Raw genomic sequence first — 26,534 nt, forward strand, 5'->3', positions numbered from 1 at the left:
ATGGTGGACGCGGCGGAGTGCGGCGTGAAGGTGATGTGCAGGTTCAGGCCCCTGAACGAGGCGGAGCTCACCCGGGGGGACAAATACATCCCCAAATTCAAAGGGGAGGACACCGTGGTCATAACGGTGAGTGCATGGAGACGAAACACACGCGCAACGCGCAAAGTAGCGGGAAGCGGGCGCCGACACAATTATGACACCGCCATGGCAGTGTTATGACAATAATGACACGATTATGACAATTACGACAATAATCGCCTGATCGCAATGACTTGCGAATCGTGTGATTGGATCGTGTGAATGGAGCGAGTGTCCGTCTGTTGGGGTTGAACCGGCTGGCAGGTGTTGTACTCCTCACATGCTCATTGTCAAAGATAGCCGCTGCGCAATAGGTAGAGACGCGTTAGTATTACATCATTGCACACAGTGGCACCGCATGGGAAACGGAGCGAATTCTAAATATCAATCGCGATTATTTGCACAACGACACCAACAAAACAACAACAAAACCTGAAAAATAAGAGAAAAGCAAATCAGACAAGAATAGTGTGCCGGTGCACGACCAAGAACCTTTAAAACACGCAAAAAACCTAGCCCTACCCGTAACCCAAAAATCAGTGAAAACATAAGAGCGATTAAAATACAAGATCAAATAAACGTATGAGTGGCTTATCGTGTTCTCTCGTGGTGACAATCGGAAGATTTCAGTGTGCTGCCAACTCAAACTAGAAGGACACGACAAAATGTGACTGAATGGAAAAGCAAGTTAAAGCAACCAAAACGGAGGCGTTATCGCCGGTGGCGTTCATCTCATCATCCCTTATCTGGGAAATAAGCAGAGGCTGCTCCCAGAAAGAGCATCCTGTCTGATCGGGTTCCTCGTTTCCCAGTTTGGACAGGAGTCCGGTTGCCAAACAGATGGTCCAAATAAAAACAGCAGAAATGATTCTGTTTAATTATGTTCCAATCCATGCTGTCAATGCATCGACCCCGACGAGGGGTCACGGGTTCTGATAGGAAGCAAGTTTAAAGTGGTAATTGGCAAGATTATTTTGTCAAAAACAAGTCTCATATTTGATATTTATCTCTGTCTATCATATTTATGTGTTTATTTATTTGTTTCGCACCTTTATAACGCACGAGCTCGAAGTGAAAAGCAGTCAGATTGAATAGAAAAGTTAGAAAAAAAAAGGACGGATAACAGACGGATAAGTTAAATAAATTCATTCTTATGACATTTTAAGTGTCCTTTTGATTCTGCTATTGATCCTAAAATCAAATGTCAATCAATAATAAAGATTATAGTTTTATCTGTTATTGTAAATCTGTATTATTATGACCATAATAATGCATGCTTGATGATGCTTTGCTTTAAACTTTAGCACAGTGCTGTAGCTATGACATCTCCAAGACATGATCGATGATATTATTCTGTATATATTCAAGACGATAGTACATACAGAAATGTCCCCCCAAAAAGTTGGCTTTTCATGACAGACTAAAATGAGGAGCACTCATCTTCCACCTGGGAGCTAGCATAGCATTCTTCACTTTAGCGTCACGCTTTGTGTACCCGTCTATACCTGCTGATGTGCGTGTTTTATTTCACAGCGATTCATTCGATTATTTTAACTTGCTGAATCCACAGCAGCAGGTGTTCAGGTCGTTGGCGGCGTCACTCCGCCCGAACCGAGACCATCAGGGCTCCGTCTGTCCCCGTTTCGATTCGCCAATCCGGACTCCATCCGGACTTTGTAGTTAAGCTCAAGTAAATAAGTAGTGTTTTTTGCTCGCAGAAATGGAAAAAAAGGAGGGGGTTCGGGTGCAGCGTGGAGGGTGGAGGGGGCGGCACAATATGAGCTGCCGGACATGGCCGCCCACCGCACGTCTAGACACGCACTCAGACATTCATGCCGCGTTACCGCCATCGCCGCTGCGGTGTAAAAGCGCCGCCTGCGGCCCCCCCCCCGCGTTCAGCCGCCGGGCTTCCTCTTCCTCTTCCTCCCCCCTTCCTCCGCCTCCCTTCTTCATGCTGCGGACCTCGGCACCCAGCCGGGATCCCGTCCGCCCCCTCGCCCGAGGGGTTGGAATATGGGATTTCTGCAGGATGGGAGCCTTCAAAGCAGCCACTCAGCGCATGTTTGGCTGGGTGTGCTGAAGGAGGGCGTCCCGCATCCGCCTGGGTAGCTGCTTGCAGGGCTGTGCTGGGCAGGCAGAGCAGTGGGAACCAAGGGAAGGATATGCAGCGGTGTCCGTTCAAGAACAAAGGATGACCTATCCCCGAAATAAATGCCCAGATGACTGATATACGCTAAGAGGCAAGGATTTGCGTAATTAGTACCATATATCATCTCTCCGATCCCGACTGGTTTGTCCTGCACTGCTTCGGTGCTTTGACAAAAAAAAAAAAAAAAAAAAAAGCCTGAGATTGAGCATCTCGATTGAGGGTGTTTTTGTTTTCATTGAAACGGATCTAAATGCTTGCGTTTGTAGTAATGATCAGCCACCCGCTGCTGATGAGTCTGCCACCGCCTGAAAATGAAATAATAGTGAATATCTTTTTTTCCATAACAATCGCAGACTCCATCTTGGCAAGTCCCGCTCACTATGACCTGCTGCATTATGAATGCGGTTGTAACCCGCGGTTACCCCCTCTTTGTTTACACCCCTGCTGTAGCCTCGCTGGAGGAGGAGGGTGTGGGCCGATGAGGATGATGAGGGTGATGATTGCGATGATGATAATGACAATGATGATGATGACGATGATGATGATCATGACATATGAGTAAATGAACGCGTGGACTTGTGATAGGGAGGGTGTGTTAATATACAGAGTGATTCAGTTTAATCCGTGCTACTGAGACCTTTCACCCATGATGCAACACAGACGTCTTTGCTGAATGCTAATATGTGAAGCCCTCTGGCCTCTGGTGGCCTTGTGTTTATGCTAATGATATTGATTAGCAGCACCGCCGACATTTTCAAACCAGACGCTAATCTAGATGGAGGCTCATTACGCAGACCATTATTTTTTTTTAAGAACTCCTTAACATTCGTCGACAAGAATGAAATCAAAATGTTATGATTGTGTCAGTGGAAACTCCACAGATAGAAATCCCAGAGATGAATTGATTTATGACACAGGTTTCCCAACCATCTAGCTCCATCGCTGTTGAATGGGAGATTTTGTTTCATTTTGTCCTTTTTGCTTCAGTTCGACCTCACGCCTCCTGTAGATTCCCCTGAACATGTGACGGATCCCACAGATGGGCTTTGCTCATTTTTTTTTTTTTTTTTGGCGCCGTTTGTCCAGGGGATGGGGGCGGGGTGTGTGTGTGTGTATGTGTATCATTTATATTATTTTATATTATTTTACAATAAACGGCAGTTGCTTTACTAAATGTCGTGATTTAGATACTGTGTTGGCCAAAAGTACCAAACATATTATTAAAAAAGATAATGACATTATTATTATTATTATTATATTATTAATAATAATAATAATAATAATAATAATAATAATAATAATAATAAAAATGATGATAATAATAATTCCCTGGATTGATGTATTTGTAGAAACAAATAATAATAATAAAATAATAATAAAAAATATCAAGAAATAATATATATTGAGGGATAACCTCACACGTGAAGCTCATCTCCCCAGAATGTATTTCTGCAGATGAACTCAAACTGAACCCTTCCATAATATGAATATTTTGAAGATAAGGGGGTCTTCCTAATAAAGGAACTGTTTACAATCTAACATTCGAGACATTCGGGCAGCTATTTGTGGAGCAGTTTTTGTCGCCGTTATGAGATATGTGCAGCAGCGTCTTCTGAGGTAGGGGGAAATAATGAGTCCACTGGGTCTCTTGGGCAATTTGGTTTCCATGACGACGACAGGCAGGAAGGCCTGATGAGAGAGGCGATCAGGGGAAGGGGAACAGTTGGATGCACGCCCCTCAATAACAATCCTCACAAGCAATTACAAGATGGGCACACACACACGCACACACACGCACACACACACACACACACACACACACACACACACACACACACACACACACACACACACACACACACACACACACACACACACACACATATATCCCTGAACTGGTATCAAAGTGAGTAAATACACCTGGTAAGTGAGGATCCATGTTTGTGGTGCACTTCAATACCAAAAAGTAGTCAATTGGGAGACTGGTCTTCACAAGTATAGTAAAACAAACACACACACACACATTATTGTACTGTACTCATATCAAAGTGAGGTCTGAGTAATAAATCTGCTCACTGAGGACCCATGTTTGTGGTGCATTTCTAAACCAAAAAATTGTAGATTCAGAGGCCAGTCCTCAGAAGTATAGTAAAACAAACACACACACATTGATAGTTATTCTTCAGAATTACATTTTCACACACTTTTTTTAGCGCTCATGTCAACAGAATGCTACACAATAGGGTCTGATCCAGCCCGCTGTGAGAAACAAACTCTCTAATCACAGCTGGTGTGGGTTTTATTCTGCGTCAGTCTTTTCTTCGGGGGTGGGAGACATGTTCTCCAGCGGAGCTTTCTCACCACCCTGCGGGATGCCGCATCAATTATTGAGAGGACCAGCTTGGCGTTTAGGCTCCGCCGCGTATGTGTGTGTGTGTGTGTGTGTGTGTGTGTGTGTGTGTGTGTGTGTGTGTGTGTGTGTGTGTGTGTGTGTGTGTGTAATATTTGCATCTCTGGTTTCACATTTCTATCTCTAGCCAAGCTCGGTTTAATGTCCACATTGTATAAGGCCAGGAAAGTGTATTGAAAATGGGCCAGACAGACAGACAGATAGATCGATGGATGGATGGACGGATGGATGGACAGACAGACAGGCTGGGTGGATCGATGGATAGATGGATGGGAGGATGGACGGATGGATGGATGGATAGATAGATAGATAGATAGATAGATAGATAGATAGATAGATAGATAGATAGATAGATAGATAGATAGATAGATAGATAGATAGACAGATAGAAACCCAATTGAACTCATTTATAAATAATAAAATGAACATGACAAAATAAAATGAACAATAATGAATTAAAGAATAAACCTAAACATTGAACAAGAAACATGTGGCAATATACAATAAACCTAAAAACAATTAACAATAAACAAACGCATGTTGAAGTTCATTATCTCTCTTTGTGTCTTTCTTTACAGAAACATTTTTCAAAATGTCCTTCCTAAAATTCCCATTGGGAACGAATACAGTGCTTATCTTATCTCATCTTATCATAACATATTTGTGGTGTGGGGATGGTGTGGTTTGAGCGGCCACACCTGTCCTGAGTCTAGGTTTTTGGGGTCCAGGATCAGAGTGGCTGTATACCTGTTGTTCGTTGGTTGGTCTAACGAGCAACAGGTAAAACCCCCACCCCCACACACACTCAGGAGAGTCATGACACGTGTCCATCTGCTCCTGGGCTTATTCCACCTAGCCCACTCTATACAATAAAATGTGTCTGAAACCCCATCGTCTGTGTTTCTGTGCCGGAGGTCCCTGAAAACGGCAGTTGGGTGGCGTGTGGTAGGCAAAACTGCCACAATATTCGATCTATAAGCTACTATAATTCCAAAATCCAGGGCAGAATTTCTGGCATTTTTACAAGGGTTAACTCAATGGATAAATTGAGTTGAAATTGAGAAATCGCTCCATCTCTCCATCTCTCTCTCTCTCTCTCACTCAGCAATCAAGCTTCAGCCCTGTTCCGTTATTTTTTTCCCAGTGACACCTGCAAGCAGCCGACAGCCAATCAGCACAGGCTGCTCCCAGCAGCACAGTTTCCGTGGCGACAAGATTCCTGGTGGTGGAAGCATCTCCCTCTCCCTTCTCTCTCTTTCTACCTCTCTCTCCATCTCTCTCTTTGTTCATGTCTGTGTGCCCAGCCCCCACTTTATTCTCTCCCTCTCTTTCTCTCTCTCGCTCGCTCCCTCCCTCCAACAGAGCTCAAAGCATGACAAAGAGAGCACACACACACACACACACACACACACACACACACACACACAGGCGCGTGCACACACACACACACACACACACACACACACACACATACTGTGTATACCTGTATACTAGACAGCATGCACTTTACCATCCATTCCTTTTGGCCGCAACATGTCTGAATCGCAGGACCCGAGGAAGACATCTTGCGTCCAGCCGTGTCCGGCATGAATGTTTCATGGGATCCTAATGCTAGTAATGGTGGACAAGCTGGGCTATTTATGTACTTGCAAAATGTTATTCAACGCTATGCCCAGCACACATGTATGTGTTTATCTGCTGCAGCCAGCGATGACCAATGCAGTTTACTGTCGGTGTGTGTGTGTGTGTGTGCGCGCGCGCGTGTGCGTGTGTGCGTGTGTGCGCTTGTGCGCGTGTGCGTGCGTGTGTGTGTGTGTGTGTGATGCAAATGACTGGAAATGAGTCAGCTTGAGGTCAGCTTTCTTGTTCCTGCTTCTCCAGGTCCTTGGCAACCTTGGTCTTTGGCATCACAACATTAAAAAATACATCGATAAATAAAGCTATATTGTGTTTCTCCTAACAAATATTGGCCGAAAGCAGGAAGACAATAGGAAGACAAAAAAGGCACCTGACCCAGATTTAAATACAGCACAGCCACAATTGAGTATATTCTGTGGGCCATTAAGAACCCCAAAAGAATCTAAATCTTTACCCGTATCTTTATTGCCCCCCTGAGCCAACTTCTGGCAAGATACTAACCTTCCGGCCAAATTCTAATCATCTGGCCAGATGCTAACCTTCTGGTCCCATGGTAACCTGTCTGTGTTATAGAAAACTGATGTTGCTTGTCTTTGTCGACTGTGATGTACAGTCAGTTTGACTCCTCCTGACAAATGCACTTGCTGCAATTTTTTCACCTCAGATTAACATCTACAAAATGGTGAAAGGTGCTGCTGTAGTTTAAAAGCTTGAATGACTATCAAATGCAATTATGTAGTGGTTGGTTTGAGCACAGCGGTTTCTTCTTGGTTGAAATCAGTCCAGAAATTAAATTCTATTGAGGAATCTTAGTCCAGAATATACTGGTGAGGAAAAGGTTACTTGATGTTTCCACAAGTGACATTGTTCAGCGTTCCTCCTCCCCTGGGTGCACTAATGCCAAGGATACATCCTTCCTTCCAAACCAGCGATATCCATCCCTCAATGGCAACCTTTGCCTTCATTCACTAAATCAACTCAATGCTTCAAGACTGTGCTTTTCACGGCGATTGCTTTTTTGACTGTTTTTAATATTGTAGATTACTTTGTCTGTCCACATACGTCCATATCTTTTATTCCGATCCCTGGCCCGTGGTCTCGGCAGTTCCAGACGTCCCCATTGCACTTGACAAAGCGTGTCTTACCTCGACAGCAGCTACGGGATGACATGTCCCAAAAATGCTTCCTACAGGCTGTTGCCGGGCACTGCCAGCTGCCCGGGCGCTGATAGAGAACGTCAACGTATCTGGAAAGACGGTGCTGGTTCTTTCGACGTTCCGCTTGTTGGAAAAAATTGTTTCCTGAACACCCAGGGGAGGGCTGTGTTCCACTTAGGAATATCAATGATGGATTTGTGGTTGGAGCTTTGAGCGAAAGTGGCATACATGCATTTTAACCAAAGCTACGGAAATCAATTTTGATACAAAATCTGTAGAGTATTTTTTTCTGGTGAAGTGTAATTCTGAACCCGATTCAAGTAACATATATTTACTGTGCATAGACCTAATAATAGAGAATCCAGTTTCAGACCATCAAGACTTCGTAATATGATTTTGCTATGTGCCTGCCTACTGTTCCTACATTAAGATTCTAACTGAAGGTAAAACAGCATCTGGGTTGGTGGAATCTTCTGAGAGCATCTTGTTTTTGTCCCCTGCAGGGAAAGCCCTATGTGTTCGACCGAGTCCTGCCGCCCAACACACACCAGGAGCAGGTCTACGACACTTGTGCCAAGCAGATCGTCAAAGGTCAGACTTAGGATTCTAACTACAGGTTGAGATAAATGCACAGCCCTGTGAATTCATCTGCTGGTTATGGTTGAACGCCTTGCTTTGAATGTACCAACTACTAAATGATTGTGTATTTTAGATGTTCTGGGCGGATACAATGGGACCATATTTGCCTACGGCCAGACCTCGTCAGGAAAGACCCACACCATGGAAGTGAGTCCACGCAACGTTTTTTAGGGTCTGAATTTTTATATTCGGAAAGGCCTATTTTTCCATATTGTTCTGGCTGCCGCGGCGCTAAATTAACAGTTCGCTGAGCAAGCAAATGTCCTTTCCAAAGATGGGTAAAAGCGATCACAAATATTGGAAACACAAAGAGACACAAAAAGACAGCATTGGAATGATGGAAGCGCAGACAGGAGCAGAAAAGAGGCCAAGCGATTGAAACGGAGGAAAGAGGAAAAGCAAGACGGTAGATACACCCACTGTAAAAAACGGACCGCTCTGATTATTTCCACTCTGATCGGTCTGCCTGAAAAGAAAACATTTTAAAAATGGACGATGTTTAGTGTCTCCCTATAGCTTCCTCCTCTAGACTTTAGAGGCACTGACCCAGAGAGGGTTTGTGACCCAGAGCTTAACCTGATAATGTGACTGAATTTCCTCTCTTTATAAAAATGTGTTGGACACTCATTACATTCACATACTTTGTTGCCTTGGAAACAGCCTGGAGGCTGCCCACTGTAACTAGCTGCTGGCGTTGTGTGTGTGTGTGTGTGTGTGTGTGTGTGTGTGTGTGTGCGTGCGTGCATGCGTGCATGTGACATAGACCATGATTGTGATGCAACAGGCACAGAGCGGCTGGGATAGTAAATAACTTATTTATTATTTATTATGAGTCAGTAATATTTTATCATGTTTATCTTGCCGAGGGGAATGGGAAGGCAGAGCAGACTGAGTCAACACTGTCTAAACAAACTCAAAAGCTCAAAATAAAATGAAATGCCCTTGGGTTTCCATTTAGATTTCACATAGAAATTAAGAAGAATGAGGTAAACTTCTAATTAAGACAAATTAATTGGCTGCGTATTTTGAGAAAAATTGAGTGAATCCCACATTTTGAATATTAAACAGGTATTAAGTGGTTGAGTAATGACGTCTTTCTGTGCGTTTTGGTAGGGTAAGCTCCACGACCACCACCTGATGGGCATCATCCCGCGTATCGCCAGAGACATCTTTGACCACATCTACTCCATGGACGAGAATCTGGAGTTTCACATCAAGGTAATAATCTTCCACGACACTGTGGCCAAGTTAATCCACTGAAAAATAAAACAAAACACTAAAGGAGTAAATAGAAGGAAGCGTGTGGGGATGGTGATGTCCACTTCCGACGGTCCAGTGACAGATGCTGCTCAGGTTTCCTATGTAGAGGGTGACATACGCCATATGGCGAACAGGCCATCAGGCCATCCAGCTGGTCTCTGTGTGTGTGTGTGTGTGTGTGTGTGTGTGTGTGTGTGTGTGTGTGTGTGTGTGTGTGTGTGTGTGTGTGTGTGTGTGTGTGTGTGTGTGTGTGTGTGTGTGTGTGTGCGTGCGTGCGTGCATGCGTGTGTGTGTGAGTGCATGTGTTACATTACCAAAGATGGATGGTTTATCCAAAGCACCGTGGGGTGGTTACATTATCGATAAGTTATTAACAGGTGATTCACGCATCTCTCCTTGCTCACCGCAGGTCTCCTATTTTGAAATCTACTTGGATAAAATCCGAGATTTGCTGGATGGTAAGCCATTTCTGCATTCCTGTCTGATTTCCGGGTGACAAGAATGAATATGACAAGTAGTGGACAAGAAGCAAGAGCGCAGAGTTAAAAAACAAAGTGATTTTCTTTGTCTCTTAGTGTCCAAAACCAACTTGTCTGTCCACGAGGACAAGAACAGGGTCCCATTTGTTAAGGTGAGTCTTCAACGGTTTGTTTGAGGTAGGCTGTCGTTTCCCCAAATTTGACCAATATACTGTACTGTAAATCAAAGTACTCAAGCACAAGGAAAGCTCATTACCAAAAGTAGTAGTTGAGAAAAGCCACTTGTTTAAAATTGTATCGATAAAACATATTTTATGCTGCGATGGAAAATGCTCTTTGTCTTAACTTGACTTCCAATTTATGCCGTGGGTAGGTAAATAATGGCAAAATCGCAATGCGTTTGGGTTTTGGGTCTGTCCTTGTGTCATATCAGTAAATATTCTAGCATTGTTTAGATGCATAAAAATTGACACTACTAATGAATGAAACTAAAAAACCAAAGGAAAATATAAAAGTCCAGTTACATAAAATTGTCTTCCCCATAAGTCGGGTTGAGACGCGACATTCACTCACTCAGAGGTGAGGAAAGAAGCATCGGCCACAACTATTACATAACATAACACTTAGAATTGTGACATCATATGACAACAGCCCCCTCTCTCTCTCTCGTTCAGGGCTGCACAGAGCGGTTTGTCTCTAGTCCTGAAGAGGTCATGGATGTCATTGACGATGGCAAGGCCAACCGCCATGTCGCCGTCACAAGTGAGTCCTCATGTTTTTAGGATGTCAAACGCTGTTCTACAGCCAGCAAAATACAACAAACACAAGCTGCCCCACATCCTCCTCCATCAGTGTTACTCATACTACCCCAACTACGACTGCTCGTTCCAACAGAATTGTCCCAAAGACAAAGCAGCATACTGGGAATCGCCATTGGTAGCTTCAATGGCCAGTCCATCCCTCAATGAAAGTGCTTGAGAACAAAAACTCTGAATGTTTCCCCCTTAAATGCTTAAGCTGAAATTATCCATCTTCATCAAATACATGAAGAGGATGTTACTATTGGTAGGGTGGCAGCTCTTCACATGATCTTCATCTCTTCTCCATTGCGGGAACCCACTTGTACCGTGTTAGACCATGATGAACCTCCTCCTCGCCCCCCCCCCCTCCCTCCTTCCAGACATGAATGAACACAGCTCCCGCAGCCACAGCATCTTCCTGATCAACATCAAGCAGGAGAACATGGAGACGGAGATGAAGCTGTCGGGGAAGCTCTACCTGGTGGACCTGGCGGGAAGCGAGAAGGTGCCTCAAAGTTTTCGATCCCGTTCAAAGATTATGGAATGGGGGACACCTTAGGGTTAGTTAGAAGCTCTCAACAGCTCCTAGAGGTTAAGGGGTCCCAGTAGACTTGCCATGAACATGGTCAAGCATCCTAAAAGGTTATGGAAATAAAGACCTTTTAGGTCATTGCTGGGCCCTATTATATGTATTCCAGACGATTGGCCATCAGAGGTGTCACCACGCTTTGGGCTTTGGGCACCCCCTGGGGAAGCCCCCTGCATTATTCCGGCCATGAATACAACCATTTATTTTAATCATTCTCCCTGATCTATCGGATTTAGGTTCTGGTGATTATCTTCACCAGAACCTAAATACACTAATTTAATTAAATTCTCAGTTCAGGCTGAGTGATGTCAGCAAAGCCTTCCAAAATGAAATTCCCCTATTTTCATTTGTCTCAATGATTTCAATCCAAAAATCTTAACAATAGAATGCAGACCTTCACCACAGCAGCTCAGTTTGTATTTAACATACAGAATAAAGATCGTCATATCTTAGACATGGGTGTGAGTGTGTCGTCACGGCTTGGCATCAGCACGAGCACTTAGACAGCACTTTGATCAATTATATAAGAATGCTCTCAGAGATGCATCAACCTCCTTGCCGGTCCTTGATTTTATTATTGATGTACTCATCCTGTTGGGGATCAAGTGACCTGTTGGTATTTTGGAATGTAATGATGTAGACAGGACCGCCCTCTCTTCGTCTCCACCATTTAAAAAGTTATACCCATACTGCACTCAGTACTCTGCACTCACCCATACTGCACTCCGGACAGAGTCAAGTTCCGAGTTTACATCCTTCTATCCCCGTACCACACCTGACACCTTGCGGACGTGGTCCTCCTTCCTTTCCAGGTCAGTAAAACGGGGGCGGAAGGATCGGTGTTGGACGAGGCCAAGAATATCAATAAGTCCCTCTCCGCCCTGGGCAATGTCATCTCCGCTCTGGCTGAAGGAACCGTGAGTGGGCTTTTTTGTTGGTCTGACATCCTGCTTTGTCTGTTTGGATCCGGTCCTCGTGCTCCGGGGAGCTTTAGTACAATTTCCATTTCGTCTCGCCGTTGCAACTTGTCACCCAACTCTTGTTTCTGCGGTTTTGCCCGCACGAACGTCTCCTCGGGGAAAGTGGTTGATGGTCGTATACATTCACCCACGTGAAATCAGATCTCCCAAGGAAGGAGATCTGCACCACACCATCCCAAAAAGGCCTTCCTTGTAGCCAGAGAGCCTGGAAATTGCACTTATTGTTATTGTGGTTGGGATTGTTTTCAGTACATTGCCTAAAAGTAAACATGAAATGGGAAAAAAATACATATAATAATATTATATGTATATTTTTTTTTTGTTTGTTTTGTTTGTATGTTTCTTACTATGTTATAGTATAACATACAATACATAGTAAGAAACATGTAGGGTGTTTGCAGGTCCTTAAAAGCCTTAAAGAAGTCACAACAAATATAGGGCCTTAAAAGTCATTAAATAGTCCTTCACTTGAATTTTGGGGTCTTACTTTCAATATGATCATTTTTTCAGATTTTATTTATCAATATATCTTTTTTTGTCAAAATAAGTCTAGTTCTTCCGCATCATTCAACATCTGTGATGGGGCATTAAACCCTAAGCCCCCACCAATTGAGAGACCGTTCGTCCAAAAATGTCTTAAATTTAGTTAAGATGTCTCTGATACTTGAAGACTCCTAAAACTTAACATAATTCTTGGTCAATTTATTCATCAAAAATAGTCAGTTTACTTGTTATTATTTGTAGTAGTTATTATTTTTAGTAGAATTAGATGTAGTAGAATAAGTGATGATTTATCATTTATTCATATGTTTTAGAAAACTCACGTGCCGTACAGAGACAGCAAGATGACCCGTATCCTACAAGACTCGCTGGGGGGGAACTGTCGCACCACCATCATCATCTGCTGCTCCCCGTCCGTCTACAATGAGGCCGAGACCAAGTCCACGCTCATGTTCGGACAGAGGTGAGCCCGGTACCGCCAAGGTACCCCTGTGTTTTAGTCGTCGTGTTGTTTTTGTTCATTTGTAATGTTCCGTAGATGTTGAGCCCTAAGTGCTCCCCAACTAAGCAAGGGATAATATTCAGCCATCGTGCCAGTTTGGTATCACTCTAAAGGGGTTATTTTGCGAAAATGACCGACTGGCTGCACATTATCCCGCTTATCACGCAGCTACTCGCTAAATACACAGAATACTTACATTCATTATTAACAGACATCGACCATTATTTAGAGATAACTAAGCGCTGATTGCTACTATTGATCAATCAGGATGGAGTATTCCACAACAATGCCCTGCCTGGAAAACACTGCCATGCCACCTTAATTTAGTTTCTATTATTTTTTGGTGGCAGATAGTACTGTAGCTGACTAAAAAAGACAAATAATCTTGCCACCTGCGTTGTTTGGTCAAACATCAATATCTGGTAGCGTGGTGAGAGGACAATCCATTATCTCTTCGCTTTGTGTCAGCAAGCCAATGCTAGCGTGTGATTTATGGAGTGTTGGGGGTGGGTTTCCAAGCAAACACACATTAGTAGTCCTAATCACTAGGAGACCCAGCTGTGGACCGCCACATACCCCCACCCCGCATGACATACCATAATGAAAGCAACAAGAAGCTAAAGCCGGTGGGAACCTGCCATTCAAGCACTGAGTCGGACTCTGGGCTGGAAAGCAAACAGATGAAGTCAAAACCATGAATACAGATAAACTGCATTCCCCTCGGGGTCCTCTCAAAGTACTTGTTTTTGTTCATTCATCCACCCATCCACCCAACCATCCATCCATCCAATCATTCATGCATTGATTCCTCCATCCATCCAACCAACCATCCATCTATCCACTTCTCTATCCATCCATCCATTCATCCATCCATCATCCATTCATCCAACCAATGACTCCTCTATCTATCCATATATCCATCCATCCATTCACAGCGTGCAGATCCTTAAAGTGTTAAGAAATCTTAAATATCTATCTATCTATCTATCTATCTATCTATCTATCTATCTACCTTTCTATCTATCTTTTTCCGCAGGGCAAAGACCATCAAGAACACAGTTTCTGTGAACCTGGAGCTGACGGCAGAGGAGTGGAAGAAGAAATACGAGAAGGAGAAGGAGAAGAGCAGGAGCCTGACGATCATGATCCAGAAGCTGGAGAACGAGCTTAAGCGCTGGAGGAAAGGTGAGAATGTGAGGGAGTAAATTACTGAGTGAGTGAAAGAGTGATTGAGGGATTAGATAGTGAACGACGGAGTGAATTAGTAGCCACAGAACCTGTGATAGCAGCGCCTGAAGTCAGCGTCTGAACCATCACACCACCAGGTCACCTCCACGCCAGCCTTGTTCTCTGGGCACTGAGGTGGAGAAAGGCCTCACATTGGTCCTGGCTAGGGCCTCCAAATCCGAGCCAAGACCGCCCTTGCACACACACACACACACACACACACACACTCACACACACACACACTGACTGGGTTCTCCAGCAAGCTCCTGTCTGGTCGGAATTCTAATGAGCTCATCTGAGCAAAAACATACACCGTCCATTTAAAAAATAGCCATTGCATTTCTTCTTGTTTATTTAAAAGAGAAAAAACAAACAAAACAGATGATCGCGACATGGGAGCCTGTGTACATGTTTTGCCGTCGGTATGGGCGGCTATGTTCCCTCTCTCTCTTTCTGATGTGATCGTTATAGCAGATGTCATTGAAAAACATCAACATGAGGGATGCAAGGTTTTGGATATCATATGCATAATCCAATGTAATAGGATGCCGAGAGCAAAGGAGACGCTCCATAAGCCACTCATCCGTGGTGTACATTAGTTATTTATTTACTTCTTTTCATTTTGATTGCCCTGGATTTTGGCTTCTTGTATTTTCCAGAGGGGGCAGGGGCATTTTGTCCAAACTAACCTAAGCTTCGGTCCGCTCAGTGGAAATGTGTGTGTGAATCAGACAAATGTCAGTCATTAGCATCAGGCATTGAACTTGTCTTCACCTGCATGCCATTTGAAAACCCTGGATTTTACACTGGTTTTAGCCTTTGTTATCTTGATCTTTATCCTGAAATTAAGTAAAGATGGATTCCTGATGTCCCCCTCTACCTTGACGTTTCCACTCTTGGCTTCACTATTTTATGCTTGGTGAAAAAGCACACATCTATTTGTCTCCAGTATATATGACATAATGACATACAGTTTATAGAAGCAGCCATAGAAGAAGGTCCATAGAAAAGCCCTCGGCGACATAGGCGACTCCACTAGTTGCAGTTAAGGCACACAAAGCATTACGGCCATTGCCATGGTAACTGCGCGAAGGCAAGAAGTAGGGAAAGACACATTGTTTCATTTCTGGCTGTGTCGCCTCTCTATCTTCCCTACCTGCTCTTTAAGTCTGCTGTGAGATAAGAGCGACAGCCTCAAACACACCGACAGTTCCCATGAAAATGTCAGCTGCAGGGAGTTCAGGATAAAAGCGAGACTTGAAAACAATCTGTGGATGCACATGGACTATCTCACACACGTACACGCACACACACACACACACACACACACACACACACACACACACACACACACACACACACACACACAACATACACAATAAGATTGTTTTGTTGGCTCCATATAATATTCAATTCTGATTGGTCAGTAATGACAATCAGCGGTCAATTATTTCTAAATAATGACCGCTATATATTAATAACGACCACTGTCCAGGGCAACCACTCCGTCTGTATATTCACAACCCTCATTTAATAAAGGAGATAGTGTACACCTAGCCGGTCATTCTCGCAAAATAACCCCCTTTAGAGTGATACTATTATTCTTGCGAAAATTATGCTGTACATTATCGCTTACTTAATATTCAGATCTGTATCACATGCTCCAGGTGAGGCTGTTCCGGTGGAGGAGCAGCTGAGCAGCAAGGACAAGCGGGGAGGCGGCAGCGGCGGCAGCGGCCGCAGCGGCGGCGAGGCCACGCCCATGATGGAGACGCCGGCCCCACCCACCGTGCCCCTGGCCGACGAGGAGAAGACCCAGTACGAGAACCTCATCACTGACCTCTACCAGCAGCTGGACGACAAGGTGAGACCAGGAGGAAGACCTGGCGCTGGCCTTCGTCTGCTCCTTCATTCAAATAAAGCCATTGTTATTGGTTGGTTTGTTGACTGTGGTCTGGACATATGTATTTATTTTAAATCGCCTTGAAGCGTCTTCCTAAATGACTCAATCGAGCGTGATGCAATTCAGACAAGCGGGACGGGACCCGACGTGAGGCATATTAGGCATTATATAAAAGCAAAGAATAATAAAAGCATAGAAATACAAAGCTAACATTTGATGAAAAGACAAAGATAACTCACAGAGATTACAGGTTAACGTGCAATCTTCTCTTTCAAGGGACCAGATGGGAACGTCTTCATAGATAAAATCACCCCTGAATACTTCGAATGAGCTAGAATTTTCAGACCATATTCATTTAGCTTCTTCCCACCTGTCCTGTTTTGGGTCCAAATAAATAATGATAAATCAGTTAATATCACTTATGATTAATTGAGCTGTATCGAAGTTATATTCCCATTGAATGCAGAGGTTTCTTGTTATTAAAAAACAATAATATTCCATAGTTTTGCTCTAACACTGTAACATAGATAGAAGTATAGATAAACACTGAAATGGATGGAAAAAAACATTGGTGTTCTGACGTAAATAATTTCATATGCAGTCTGCAGGACATGCTGCGGTTCGATTAGATTCAACAAATTGTCATTGCACAGAGCACAAGTACTATGGCAACGAAATCCCTTTCTCTACATTTTACCATCCTAGTGACTGACGTATCCAGGAGCAGTGGGCTGTCATGTAGCGGCACCCGGGGGGCAGTTAAAGTGTTAAGTGTCTTGCTCAAGGACACATCAGCACACTACCAGGAGGAGCCAGGGATCGAACCGGCAAACTTCTGATTACTAGACAACCAGCTCTACCGTCTGAGCTTCTTCCCACTTTACCAATTTACCTAATGACGGTGATTTGGCTAATTTGCCAGGGTCCCTCCTTGATAACCATCCAGGCCTGGAAACTCTCCGTCTCACAGAGCTTCTGCTTTGTTTTCAGGACGATGAGATCAACCAGCAGAGTCAGATGGCTGAAAAGCTCAATGACCAGATAATCGATCAGGATGAGGTAAGCACCAGTCTGATATTGCCACCTATCAAGTCAACTTCACCCTCAAATATACCTCTCGTATAGCCTTAGAATACTCTTCACGGAACAATATCACAACCCAGACACCCATTAGAAAAAGTAAACCTAGATCTTGACGCCCTAAAGTAATTTGGAAAAAAAATATTAGCCCTGTATTTCGACTGAGTTTCTTCTTTTTCCGTTGACTTCCATTCAGTCAGAGATTTTCTAAAGTATCTAGTGGCCACTATCTGAACTGCAAGTTAAAGACGTTTTTTCAAAGCACCTTTTTCTTATTTGCATTTTTGCATTTTGGATTAATTATTGGTATTAAGGTTGTCCATATCATATTGACAGTGACGAGCGTGACCTGGTTTATGAACGGGATAGTAGGACATTTCCCTTAAAACCCCGATAGGGGCACTGAAAAACATACAGAGTAAATAAAAAAGAGGAGTATCTCTAATGGTTGTGGACGGAATTTTATTGAATTAGAGAATTTGAATTTGAATCATTTGTATTTGGCTTCTGGTTTACTGGTTATCCTTATGGGATGTAGAGGTACTTTCAGTGAGGTCTACATTTTTCATGTTCAACCATGAAAACATTCATTATTAATCAGTCATATAGGGCTAGAAAACCTGCTTTACGAGTCTTGTATCCTGTTAGAAAATGTTGTGAGCCAATCTCGTAGCTATACTGTTCTATTATTATCTATTGTTGTCTATTATTTATCAGCAGTGCAGTGGAGGGTAGGATGTGGATGGTCTGGGTACTTTACCCCCCTACTCATGGCGCCGTGTGAGATTATTGGCCTCTAAAGCAGCAATTCTCTTGTCTAGTCTAGTCTTCAACATCGTAGCCGTTGCGTGCCGTGGTAACACTTCTATGGTATTTGGAGAACCTTATAGAAGCTGATGCCTTTTGCAAGTCAAAACTGAGAATAGTGTATTTTGTTATTATTATTATTATTATTATTATTATTATTATTATTATTATTATTATTTATTTATTTCTTATTTTTATTCTTATTCTTATTCTTATTCTTATTCTTATTCTTATTCTTATTCTTATTCTTATTCTTATTCTTATTGTTGTTAGGGATCCATCCCATAGGTATGAGACCCCTATTGTTATTGTTTGGATTTTTATTATTTTTCTTCTCCTTGGCCCTTTTCCGGCTTAAAGTGTCTGAAACAGGACCGACACGACCACTGGGGCTACGGACACGGTTGAGCTCTCATTAGAACCGGGACATCTCAGAAATCTCATGGTTCAAGTTTCATCCAAATCTATCCCATTCGGAGTAGGAATTAGTGGAAAGATGATTACATTTGACCGGAAGTAGCCGAACTCTCGTGCATGTAGATGTAGATGAAGATGAAGATGTAAGATGCTTTCTTACATCTTCATCAAATTTGCTATGAATGTGCAGGTTGTAGCTCTGAACATCCATTCACATCGTGCGTGGTGCGGGGTAGGGATGAAACTGTATGAAATTTCACAGTATGGTACGGTATCTACCAAAACACTGCGATATACAGTATTTGACTGTATTAATTCCCCCATTTGTTTTCTGTGTATTAAAATAATAAATAGTTAAAGAAAGACTGTGCGGCCCAGCACGGGAAGGCGCTTGTCAGGGCCTTTCAAATTCACAGAAGAGGCAAAATTAGACATATATATCAAAATCAGATTTTTTTGCTATATTTATTATCGATACTATTATTATTATTATTCATTCCTTGCCAGTGGAGTGCACCATTATTATGTCTGCAGAGCTTCAGCTAGAAAATTAAGATCCATCACATATCTGCAGGGGTTAAATTGTGTTTTGTAAGTATATCATAAATAAGGACAAGCATCATTTTCAGTTTTAATTTAGAATTATCTATTGTCCATTGGCGACATCTAGTGGAGATAGATAATTTAGCAGAATAAATGGCATGAATGTTGTTTTTTTTATGGATTTCACATGTTTTTCTGACTATATGGCATATATTCTCATACCTGGCGGAATATTAATTGACACAAAAATGTGTTACCTGATGCATGACTTTTTTCATCCTTATTTTTTCGTTAAAAAAAATAAAACGGGGGGCGAGTAAATCTATCTCTTCCTTCATCAATTTATACCTACCCCACTTTGAAAATTTTGTCTCTCTCCATCCATCCATCCATCTATCCATCCACCAATCCATCAATCAATCAATCAATCCGTCATCTCTCTATCCATGCATTCACCCACCAGCTGCTGTCCTCTGTCCGTCGGGACTCCGAGCACCTTCAGGAGGAGCTGTCTCGCCTGCAGCGGGAGAGCGACTCGTCCAAGGAAGAGGTGAAGGAGGTGTTGCAGGCCCTGGAGGAGCTGGCCGTCAACTACGACCACAAGAGCCAGGAGGCGGAGAACAAGAACCGCAACAACGAGCAGCTCAGCGAGGAGCTCAGCCAAAAGACCGTGAGTGGTGTCACAATTCACTGAAGGGCGGGGGGGCGGTGTAGGAGTTTTGAAATAGTTGTGGAGGGACAAGTGAATACATAATATTAATATCAGAAATATCATATTACTTATTATAAGTGTCTTAAACCCCCTCCCCCCCATCAAATTCACACCATCCTTCCATCCCCATGACATTTGTCTATTAAATTAAAGCTGTTCTGAAGGTATGCTCTGGCTCCACCTAGTGGCCAATCAGTGTAATGCTCTAAATATTTCAGAATCATAACCAGAATGAGTTTATTTTTAATGATTATTTTTATTATTAAGTACATTTTCAAATACAAGGAATTTTTCATGGTGAGGAATGGTGTGTCTTTCTAGAGACAATTAGCATTCACACATAAAAATGTATAAAAATAAAAATAAAATAAAACAAAATAAAAATAGCCAAATATGCAGAAATAGACAGAAATACAGAATAGATATATACACTCAGATATTCAATATGTGAGACATGAGTAACACATAGATAAACAGGGGATTGGAATATATATAGAATATAGAATAGAATTTATACAGTACCGTATGCAATTAGAATAAAAAAAAATCTATGTGAGGTATGAGTAACACATAGATAAACAGGGGATTTGAATATATATAGAATATAGAATAGAATATATCCAGTACCGTATACAATAAGAATAGAAAAAATCAATATCAACGCCAATCTGTCACATTGTCACTGGCATTCGTTCAGAAATAAGGCAATAGAAGAACACAGAAGAGATGAGGTGGAGAGTAGAAAAAAAGCAACGTTGTACAGGGAAAACTCAAACATAGAACACATATCGACAAATATGACCAAATAAAAGAAGCGTTTCTTTGAATACTGTATTGAAATCTCCACATTTAAAAAGAAAGTTGCATTTTCTTATTATGATTATTGATTATTTTCACTATATGCAAATGGATTGTGTGCACATAGATGTGTGTACTGATTGTCTTCAAATGAGACCCACTGTGTGTGTGTGTGTGTGTGTGTGTGTGTGTGTGTGTGTGTGTGTGTGTGTGTGTGTGTGTGTGTGTGTGTGTGTGTGTGTTCCAGAGCACCTTGCAGGGCGTGCAGAGGGAGCTGGCCGCCCTGCAGGAGCTCAGCTCCCACCACAGGAAGCGAGCGGCGGAGGTCCTGAGCCTCCTGCTGCGGGACCTCAGTGACATTGGCAGCGTGCTGGGCACCAGCGACCTCAAAGCTGTATGGGACGCTTCTGATTATATTGTTATTCGATTATGGCGTCGCTGTGGGTTGGATTTGAGCTCATGCCGTTATCATAGCACCATCTTGACGCTTAGAATCTTCGTCATCTTCGTCTTTATGATCAGTGCCCTCTGTGTCCAACCCTGCTTCCACCCGCTTCTCTATGACTGAAACCTTTATCATTCTAGATTTAAATTAGTTGTATAGGATCAGTTCAAATATTAAAAAAACATGTCTGTATTAACAACATTTTATTTATTAGATATTTACTTTGTTTAAAAATAATTATGTTTCATTTCAACTAATAGTAGATATAGTAGATTATAGTAGACTGGCAAAAACAAAACAATTTTGAAAAATTGGCAAAAACTAGACCTACTCAATTACTAAATTACTCAAAAATAGAACAATTGGCAACCTACAATAAATCAAAATAATTTGTAAAACAATCAGCAATATTGAATGAACCTAAAATGTAACTAAAAATAGACAATTTTACAATGAACCACAAAATTTCCTGAAAATAGACGAATTGGCAATGTACAATAAATATTAAAAATAACACAAAGACAGAAAAATTGACAATATACATAACCTTAAAAGATAACAAAATCATTAAAAAAACACAATTTTTTTAAACAAAATTGGCAATATGCAATAAACAAAAATAAACAAACAAAAATAGGAATATGCAATAAACTTGAAAATAAAACTGAAAAATTGTCAATATAATATAATATAGTATAAGTATAATATAAGTCTTAAAAGTAGAGTTTGGAGTTGTTTCCTTAAACTCACTCTCTGGCTCCAAATCGACCCTCCCAGTGTCTCATAGCGTCTCTCCCTGAGCTCAGATGACGGAGTCGAGTGGCGTGATGGAGGAGGAGTTCACCATGGCGCGGCTGTACATCAGCAAGATGAAGTCGGAGGTGAAGTCCCTGGTGAGCCGCAGCAGGCAGCTGGAGGGCAACCTGGCCGACACCAGCCGTAAGATGGGTGCCAACGAGAGGGAGCTGGCCTCCTGTCAGCTGCTCATCTCCCAGGTAGAGAAGCTCCAAGGTTTCAGTTGCGTTGTGGGAAGGGTAGTCAGGAGTTCTTCGAGGTGGCCTCTGGCCTTTGACCGTACTGTTGGTCTCTTCTCAGTACCAGGCCAAGATCAAGTCCCTGACGGACTACGCGCAGAACATGGAGCAGAAGAAGAGGCAGCTGGAAGAGGGCCAGGACTCCCTGATGGAGGAGGTGGCCAAACTGCAGGCGCAAGGTCCTTCAAAAGTCATCAAACAAATATATAGGTGAAAGGCCGACTCCTTTCGCGTCGTTTGCTCTGAAGGACTTGTGTCTTTCTGTCGGTGTCTTCAGGGAAGATGCAGGAGGTGTCGGTGATGGACAAGGAAAAGGAGCACATGAGCAGGCTGCAGGATGCCGTGGAGATGAAGGTGAATTTGATGAACTCTGTTCTCCAGACCACAGATACGTTTTGGAGCTGAACGCCAAAACCATGTTATCAATAACTTGGATTAACGGGGTCGGGGGTCCCAGTCCATAAGGTCCCCAAAAATGTATTTACACATTGATTTTCCTCCCAGCTCTCAAACCATAGGCTATCGTAACATAACCAAGTATAATATCGTCAAAAGGCTGAAAAGCCTTTACCCTGGAACACATCAAACATGCTTCTATGTACTGATCATGGACGATGGTATAGACTCGAGAATTGTGTTTCCTTTGACAACAGACATAACGTATTTGTAGTGATAATTTGATGGACGGGTGGATGGATGGATGGCTAGGGATAGATAGATAGATAGATAGATAGATAGATAGATAGATAGATGGATAGATCACATAAAACACATAAACAACATAGACTAAATGGCAATTTACAATTAACCTAAAAATTAACAATAAACCAGAAAAATAAACTTAATAATTAACAATGATCATAACAAATTCAGCAATATAGCCTACCAAAAAACAATCAAGTATAAAATAAATAACCTAGAAAATAAACAAAATAGAGAAATGGCAATATACAATTAACCCAATTTTTTTTTTTACAATAATAAACGACATAAACATAACTTCAACTAAACTTTAATGCATGAACACATTTAAATGTTTATTTAAAAACACCTCCCTAGTCCACGCTGGTGGCCCCAACATCCCGTCCCAGCATTCGGCACATACAGTAGTAGTTAATAGTACAGTAAGTCGAAGTAGTAGTAGTAGTAGTAGTAGTAGTAATAGTAGTCCATTTTTCTTAATGCCACGCTCCCTGTCGGGGTTTCCACAATAACAACAAGAGTGTGTCTGGTGACGGATTGTCCGGCCCTGAGGTGACCCCCTGTCCTGTCCCGCAGACCACCCTGGAGGAGCAGATGGAGAACCACAGAGAGGTCCACCAGAAGCAGCTGTCACGCCTCCGGGACGAGATCGAGCAGAAGCAGAGGATGCTGGATGAACTCAAGGAGTGAGTGGAATGCGAGGTTATAGTCCGGGATAAATCCAACCCCCACCCCCCCCTATCCATTTAGGCATGATATTAATATAGCAATACATCAATTGACGATAATTGATTGATAAACAGATTGCATGATAAAGTGCTCTTAACAAAATATAATTATCATTGACTGAGATGATGATTTTGGTTTTTCTTGTGTTTAACAAAATACTAATGCGTACTGTACTATTTGCCTGAATTTAACGATTACTGGCTGCTGACCAAAACGTGCTCGTGAAGTATAGATTGAAGAGAAGTGCTTTAGTTAACGTCCCATCTCCGCCCTCCCCCAGCCTGAACCAGCGTCTGCAGCTGGAGCAGAGGAAGCTGCAGGTGGACTACGACATGCTGAAGGCTGAGGAGCAGGAGAAGGACCGGCAACTGCAAAAACTAATGTGAGATCGACAACTCTCTGCTTCCCACGGGCTTCTTGTGAGTAGTCATTGTCCTCAGGAAGGATCACTCTCTGGATTTGCCCCCTCAGGTCCCTGAACGAGAAGCGGGAGCAGGCCAAGGACGATCTGAAAGGCCTGGAGGAGACCGTGGTACGTTGAGTGAAAGCCATGCAGCTGTGGGGTTCTTGATCTGGGGCTCTATACCTTAAGGGCCACCCGTGGATTATTTTCCGTTGTTTTGGTCTGTCTTACCCCCATAACTCCGCCCCTAAACCTGCTCACCCATTCCCTGGGTCACTGCCGGCGGGGGTAGCTGAAAAACATGTTTTAAAGCACGGTCCTCGGTCCACCTCTGTTTTGGCTGCACTGGAGTTCTTCCGACCGTGCGTCTTAACTTCCTACCGTTTCTTACCGACACCCCGCTACTCCCCACGATTGAACGCGCGGTGGGCTTGTCGGTTTCACGCCGCCTTAAACAAAAACCAATGGGCAAAACCACTCGGGTTTCATCTTCAGCTCCAAAATAAGCCCACAGAACCACCCCCGAGGACGTCCCGATCACCTTCTCAAGCCTCGAAGGCAGAGAAGGTGGAAGGGCGTGGTAAAGACTGAAAATGGCTACAGATGACAAATTTGGCAAACGAGGCGAAACCCTTCACGGTATACCTTTAATTACTCTAAATGAGGCATTGAGAACGAGCTCCAAATACCTATTTCTCTTGCAACCCGGCAGACCAAAGAGCTGCTGATGCTTCACAGCCTCCGCAGACTGTTCATCGATGACATGGGCCTTCGGATAGAGAACGTGAGTACGCTCTACCTGCCTCCACGTGGTCTTCCGCCTCTGACTCCAGCTTCAGCCCTGCCTTCCACTACCGTGCTTTAACCGCTTCTTTTGCCTTCTGTTACTTTTGCCATTCCATACTGTAATAATGTCGTATCTGCGAGACAGGATTCAGTTGTGCATTCCCAAGGGGCTTCACATATAGATCTCCTTTATTTTCCCTGGGTTCTCAGCCTCTCATAAGTACAGTACTTTCACTGCTTTTCTGGTGGGAAAGGGTGAAAATTGAAGCCGTATATTATCTCTAATTTGATAGCAAACAGTTGTGTTTATCAAATTAGGGAAGGCTTTTATTAAATCACACCGGAGGAGACTCCGGAGGAGGTCGGGACCAGTCACTAGTAGAAAGGATTTTCTCGAGATTTGATCACAAATAATAGCATTTATGTTGAATTCAAATGTGTTTAAATCATTGACCTTTTAGTGGCTAAAGAATAATGATCTTATATCTACGCGCTATGGCCTCGCCTGTCCCTGGTGCCTCCGTCCAATCAGAGCGCGGACAAGGACAGCGACGAGGCGGGAGGCAGCCTGGCCCAAAAACAGAGGATCACCTTCCTGGAGAACAACCTGGAACAGCTCACCAAGGTCCACAAGCAGGTAAGTTAAAATCATGACCTCATTCTCTCCTTTCAGTTCTCTTTTTCTTTTCTGTGGAGTATTCAATATTTTGCGATGATGACCGGCTGGCAGCGCGCTATCCTTTACTTAACTGTTATCACAGAAAAATACACATAGGCGCTATGGCAAATTAGAGTCAAGCCAAAATTGCGGTGCATCTCAAGATCTTTCTCCCCCAGACACCGTTGGATGTCACCCCAGTTTAGGGAACACTGTGCTATCTATTCACACACACACACACACACACATCGTCATCATAATTCCCAAAAATGAGCCTCCGTTGCTGTGTGTTCCGCAGCTGGTGCGGGACAACGGCGACCTGCGCTGCGAGCTGCCCAAGCAGGAGAAGCGTCTGCGGGCGGCGGCCGAGCGCATCAAGGCCCTGGAGAGCACTCTGAAGCAGGCCAAGGAGGGAGCCATGAGGGACCGCAAGCGCTACCAGGCCGAGCTGGACCGCATCAAGGAGGCTGTGCGTGCCAAGAGCGCCACCCGCAGGGTCAACTCTGCACAGATAGGTGAGGGATGTCAATTTATTCGGTAGAAGTGACAGAATTGAATTGGCGAAAAAAGTCATAGGGATATAATGTGTGTCATTTTATATCTCAAATATATATATAAAAATATAATATATATATATATTTATAATATATATATGATAATGGCCGACTGGCCTCTACTAAATACATGAAAAAATAAATCTTGCGTCTTTCATTTAGAGGAATCTCAGATTGATTCGGGCTTGATTTCGGGGGGTCTCTGAGGAGAAAAGCATGGGAAACCCGACTCTAAATAAACGGCAAACCAGGACGAATAACTTACTTTCTGAGTAAGAAATGCAGTAATTCACCAAGAATGTACACGTTTTTTTCTCTTCCTTTTCTGCTTTCCATCTACAGCCAAGCCTATACGTGCAGGCCACCACCATCCACACCCGCACCACCCTTCCTCCTCCTCCCCTGCTTCTGCTTCCTCCTCCTCTTCCCCCTCCATGGGACATTCCATCCGGGGCAGAGCCGGAGCCACATCCAGCCCTCGTCACCATCCCCACCCTCACCCCCATCACCCCCGTCAGCAGCAGCCCCAGCACCCTCAGCACCACAGCAAATAG

General features: G+C 43.2%; 1 protein-coding gene across 1 annotated transcript; it reads left to right on the forward strand.

Annotated features, from left to right (window-relative positions):
* On the forward strand, nt 1–26,534 carry kif5c (kinesin family member 5C; the record flags this gene model as incomplete). The annotated part of the gene is made up of 25 exons (XM_080019527.1): nt 1–126; nt 7,936–8,023; nt 8,145–8,218; nt 9,185–9,289; nt 9,741–9,789; nt 9,907–9,962; nt 10,485–10,572; nt 10,991–11,115; nt 12,012–12,116; nt 12,995–13,143; nt 14,219–14,367; nt 16,077–16,273; nt 17,303–17,371; nt 19,623–19,829; nt 20,917–21,063; nt 21,921–22,109; nt 22,210–22,327; nt 22,426–22,502; nt 23,427–23,536; nt 23,860–23,961; nt 24,051–24,111; nt 24,695–24,766; nt 25,301–25,405; nt 25,725–25,941; nt 26,323–26,534. 25 exons carry the CDS (start codon nt 1–3, stop codon nt 26,532–26,534), a joined length of 2,997 nt encoding a protein of 998 aa, XP_079875653.1.

This window comes from Zeus faber, assembly GCF_960531495.2.
Source record: "Zeus faber genome assembly, chromosome: 18".
NCBI lineage: Eukaryota > Metazoa > Chordata > Actinopteri > Zeiformes > Zeidae > Zeus > Zeus faber.